At 41.6% G+C, this 5326-nt stretch overlaps 1 protein-coding gene across 2 annotated transcripts in view; it reads right to left on the bottom strand.

Moving 5' to 3' along the window:
• Positions 1 to 1389: 1389 nt before the first annotated feature.
• Positions 1390 to 5326, bottom strand: part of cpn1 (carboxypeptidase N, polypeptide 1) — a 10304-nt gene continuing 6367 nt past the window's right edge. For both annotated transcript variants that reach the window (XM_083687308.1, XM_083687309.1), the window contains exons 4-9: positions 5294 to 5326; positions 5056 to 5167; positions 3851 to 3990; positions 3382 to 3481; positions 2353 to 2471; positions 1390 to 2162 (exon numbers count right to left, since the gene is read on the bottom strand). The exon at positions 5294 to 5326 is cut by the window's right edge and continues 144 nt beyond it. In XM_083687308.1, the coding sequence (XP_083543434.1) occupies positions 2049 to 2162; positions 2353 to 2471; positions 3382 to 3481; positions 3851 to 3990; positions 5056 to 5167; positions 5294 to 5326 (618 nt within the window). In that variant the 3' untranslated portion in view covers positions 1390 to 2048. The remainder of the gene's footprint in view (positions 2163 to 2352; positions 2472 to 3381; positions 3482 to 3850; positions 3991 to 5055; positions 5168 to 5293) is intronic.

Raw genomic sequence — 5326 nt, 5'->3', positions numbered from 1 at the left:
GATACTGCGGTCACATGTCCACAGACTGCCCTCTGAAGTACGCTTTTCCTCTTTCCTGTTCGTCAGAGAGGGCTATTGTTGCACTACTGTTCATGGTTGGGGAAAGCAAATGGAAAATCCAGTCCCTTTTAAAGGAAGTTATGTACCATTGTGAGAATTCCCCTGCATGTAGCCTATTACTGAGAGGTTTTCAGTGTGATAGGTAGAGGCCTTATCTGCCTGTGTCTCAGTCTTCTAAATTGGCTTATTTTACTTGCCTCCTCCCCTCAAATTCCTTCCTTTAGTGGCCATTGATCTGCTTTCTGTTGTGACCAATTATCTCTAATATCATCTAGCCTATTAAAATGATAGAATGATCCACTAGTTTGATATCATTCAACCATCCTGTCCTCTTTAGCTCAGAGGTCAGGAAGAAGAGAAGAAGAAGAAGAAGAAGAAGAAGAAGAAGGAGAAGAGTATTCCGGCACCACCCCTGTCTATCAATGATTGACAGTGGTGGTTGTGGTTGTGGTTCTAACTGTGTTGGTCTGACTGAAAAAATGCTCCAGACACATCGAGACCAAATAAGATACATCTGCTATAAATCTGCTAAGCACTATACATCGTTGTTGCTTCCCTAAATCAAACACCTCTGCTGATGTCCTAAAACTTACTGCAGCATTGTTTATGAACACTATGACAGTATTTTCTTTGCATTTTTATATCATTAGCTAAAGTGTGACTTTCCAGTGGCCTTTTGATTTGCTCTACAACACTGACATCTAGTGTTTCAATACTGGTAACAACAAAAGTTCAATCGAGCAAGCCAGTAGATGTGTGCCCATGGTACCGTATCTACATAAGTCACATAAGACAGTTACAGCACAGGTTTTCAATTTAAGGTTTGAAAGATAACAGTTGATAATGCCTGAAAAAAGAAAATATACACACTGGAACCTGCTTCTGTGTCAATTTATTGCAACTTTTCGACCGTATGGTCTTCGTTAGGCACAGTTTATAAGAGACTAGGCTGTCATACCGCGTCAAACTTGGCCGTCGTTACTAAATAGACAGATTGCCTTTACCTCCCATCAATCATCTCCCACAGCACCTCCCCCCAGTGCTTGCACACCACACGTGTCTGATTCAGAGCTACGTCTCGTAGTCGTGTGATAAGCTAAAATGAATCATGACAAACACATGATTCACTAAATTCAATCCCATGAAGACCAGGTTTGAGTCAATGTTATTCCAGGTTTATACGCGCTGTGCGCAATAGCCTGGGGGCCGAGGTTATATGTTACAATGCATAGGCTTTGGTCTTGTGATGGGGAGACAACACCTGCTAGTAAATCTAACCAGTCCCGTGAACATCATCAAACATGACAAACTGACAACATACGTGTGGCCAGAGTGAAAAAACTATTTAAAATAATCCATAAATCATCTATATAATGGGTACAATCATCAAGACTTAAAGTTGTGGCATTTGATGGACTTTATTTTGTCATCATATAGCATCATTTCATATAATTTCATTGCATTATTACTTTAACATCATTTAATTACGACATCAACAATATTACATTTTTACTGATTGAATATCAAATTGATGTCTTATGCATTATCATCTGAGATGTAATATAACTGTATCATAAAATGTATACAGTTTATAAACAGTGCAATGAGTCAAACATTTGTCTTCATTGTAGTTATTTCATTTTTTTTATCAAATTACTGTCAATTCATGTCAGCCTTTAGGGACTCAAAACGAATCTTGAAACTGACCCTGAAAATTACATTACAGTGCACATACAAATCAAGGCTATAAATACATAAAACTTGCAAAATAGGTATTTCTTTAAGAAAAGCACACTTTTATATCTATACAAACAACCAAGGTTTGAATAAACATGGCCTCTGGCATATAAAAGGTGAGGTTTATTACACATGTTGTCGCCCGCCCGCCCCCCCCCCCCCCCCCCCCAGTGTGTGTTTGTGTGTGTGTGTGTGTGTGTGTGTGTGTGTGTGTGTGTGTGTGCGTGCGTGTGTAGATTAGAGTCTGTGTCTCATCTTGGGCCCAGGTTTACGGGGACCTTGGTAGAGGGGAGGTGTTTCTTGACGTGGTGGTTCTTAATGTTCAGGTTAGTTTCTTTTGGTGCCACTTTCAGGTAAAAGTGCAGCTGTAGAGAGTGAGAAACAATGGATGACAAATAAGACAAGTGTGAGTGAAGGCCAAATAAACTCATAGGCACCCAGACTAGCATTTACCATTCAAACTGTTCTCCTACACATGGATACACACACACACACACACACACACACACGCACACGCACACGCACACGCACACGCACATACACTCTGTGTCTCACCTGTATGGCCTCAGCGGGTCCCACTGTCACTGTGCTGGTTGAGGGCAGGTATCCTGCTGCGGTTGCTGTCACAGTGTAGGTTCCTGGCATCAGCAATCTGAAGTAGTCCCCATCCACACCTTTACAAACGCATACAAGGTACACAGGGTCAACATACAGTGCCTTCGGAAAGTATTCAGACCCCTTCACTTTTTCCACATTTTGTTGTGTTATAGACTCAATTTAAAATGGATTAAATTAAAATAATTTGCCATCAATCCACACACTATACCCCAGAATGACAAAGCAAAAACATGCTTTTAGAAATTTAAGTACATTTATTAAAATTGAAATACCGAAATACCTCGTGTACATAAGTATTCAGACTCTTTGCTATGACACTCTTAAAATGAGCTAAAATGCAAAAATGTCATCAAGGAATCACTCAAAAAGTTGAATTGAGTCCATCTTAATGCAAGGATAATAGTTAATGTAATTTTGGAATTAATATCTTTGTTTTTATAGGGTCTCTGAATTGCATAGAAATCAATTGGGGGATTACAAAATCACAGTGTGGATTGAGGGTCCTTGTCCATAGATTCATTTCAAGGTAACAAACCAAATATGTGATTTTGTAATTTGGGTGAACTATCCCTTTAAAAAGAAAAAGTATATTCATTTACACACTTTATTTCAGTGTGTTAACCTTTGTTTTCCTTTTTTTGTTCTACTTCTTTTTTTTTTAGGGATAGATCAGCTTTGACCTGGTTCTATAACCTTTAAACTGAGGCTTCAGGGCAGTCCTTCTGGATTTATTTTCACCAATTGCACAACTGCCAAATCACCTCTAGAGGGAGTTCCTACATTAGGATGTGCCATAAGTACAAAAGAAACCCTTTCTAAAGTGTGTGCACACAAGTGTGACAGACTCCACCATGACATTTGAGCATTAGTTTGAGGATCTAATGCAAGCCTTCAGGTCTCAGGAAAGGTTACTAGTCACATGTAATCACAGATCCATCTCTGTTTCAACCCCCACCCCCCTCTCACCGGTGGTCACGTCGTGGTCAATGCCAGACACTGAAATCTCAGCGGTGCCAATGGGGTTGTTGTTGTCATCGTACACCATGCCTTTGATCCCATGGTGCACCTGGGGAGAAGGAGAGAAGGACAGGTGAGGAGCTTGTCACAGAATCCGGTTATGTACAAAAATCTGAGGTTGTTTCCTAACTTCTCCAACAAGAGCACAATAGGTAGAACTTTCACATCAAACGGAAGTTGTTGGTTTGAATTACTGAAGATACTGTACTGACCCTTATGTGGAATAAACCACTCATTTGAACCTGCTGCACTTTTAGTAGGAACAGTAGCTGACAGAGTGTGTGTGTGTGTGTGTGTGTGTGTGTGTGTGTGTGTGTGTGTGTGTGTGTGTGTCTGTGTGTGTGTGTGTGTGTGTGTGTGTGTGTGTGTGTGTGTGTGTGTGTGTGTGTGTGTGTGTGTGTGTGTGTGTAGGGGGTACCTGTTCCAAGTAGGAGACCAGGGCCTCCCTGTTGCCCAGCCACTCTCTGGACAGAGCTGAGGCGGGAGGGAATTTGTCACAGCTCAGCTCCAGTGTGATCTCAAAGCAGTTGGTGTAGAGGTAGTTGAAGTCCTGCATGCCTGTGGAGAGAAACAACACTGTGAATATACACCGTCTAAATGAATCCACACAGTTATATGCATTCTTATCTCTGAACTTGTCTCATCTCTCCACTGAAATTCTGGAAGCAACCCGACCTGCATGCAAAGCACGGAATGAGAACATGGAGTTAGCAGAAGGTGTTTTCGATGCTGTCATTTCACTGGTGAGCAGTGTGCATTGAATTCCCTAACATAATTCCGATTAAAATCCCTGCCTCCAGTTCAAACCACCTCTGTCATCAAATCCCTGAAGCTGGTAACGTTGCTGGAAGGATACCCCCCCCCCCCGCCCCTCCCCCATTTCACTTAGAGAGACTATATGTGTACATTTATTTATTTGTGAGAAAAGAAACGTGGGAACCAAGAGGTTCACTTCCTGACAACATTTGTCTCAAGATCACTTTTGGATTGAATGGATTTGTTAAAACAAATATGACACGTTCCTGCTGAACGAGACCGTGGGCGTTTTTCACACTGTCTGATTCCAATCCTGCATTGGGACGCCTGATCTGTGCTATAATAACTCAAATTTCAACAAAACTAAACAAATCCTCTTCAAAAAGTAACTAACTAGCCAGCAAACTGAACAAATGTATATTTTGCTCCTTGTACATTGCCCTGGCACTGTCTTTTTTAGTTAGCATGAAAGCAACCCATAATCTTTGGAATTTGCAAATTGGAATACATTCAAGGCTTCCCTAGCAGTTGTAAAGAAACCTATATACCCTTTATAGCCTTGTAAACTAAATAAAATGCTATGTAAAGCCTTGAATGGATAGAACTGACATGCCAAGTTGCAATCCGACCTTGTGAGTCCCAATCGAAATGATGTGGCAAGCCTTATTCAACCTCAAAAATCATCCCCGCATCTCCTGCTTTCCAAACTAAACATAAAGTGAACAACGTGTGTTTTTGGTGGAGTTCCCTTTTAAGTTTTAGGTGTTGTTGTGGAGTTCCCCTTTAAGTTGTTGGTGTTGTAGTGATTCCCCTTTAAGTTGCTGGTGTTGCTGTTGGCCTGTAGCCCCAGAGCTGACTGAGCCTCACCTTTGGACAGGGAGTACCAGCTGGCTCCGTTGGTGATCCCCTCATCAAAGAAGTCCCCGCAGTTCCAGCCTTTGTGCATCCAACTGTGGGCGTACGAGTAGGTCCTCGCCAACTGTCAACACACACAGGCACACACACACAGCAAAATGATGCAGCCATAATGTAACTTGCCCGACAGTAAAAATATGAAGGGCCAAAACTGTCCCACAGTCACAAGAGTTCTATTCCAACTATTTACCTTTTTGAAGATCTTGTCATCTGCTGTGGCGGA

Source organism: Argentina silus, assembly GCF_951799395.1.
Source record: "Argentina silus genome assembly, chromosome: 16".
In the NCBI taxonomy this organism is placed as follows: domain Eukaryota; kingdom Metazoa; phylum Chordata; class Actinopteri; order Argentiniformes; family Argentinidae; genus Argentina; species Argentina silus.
This window is presented reverse-complemented; position numbering and strand designations above follow the sequence as displayed.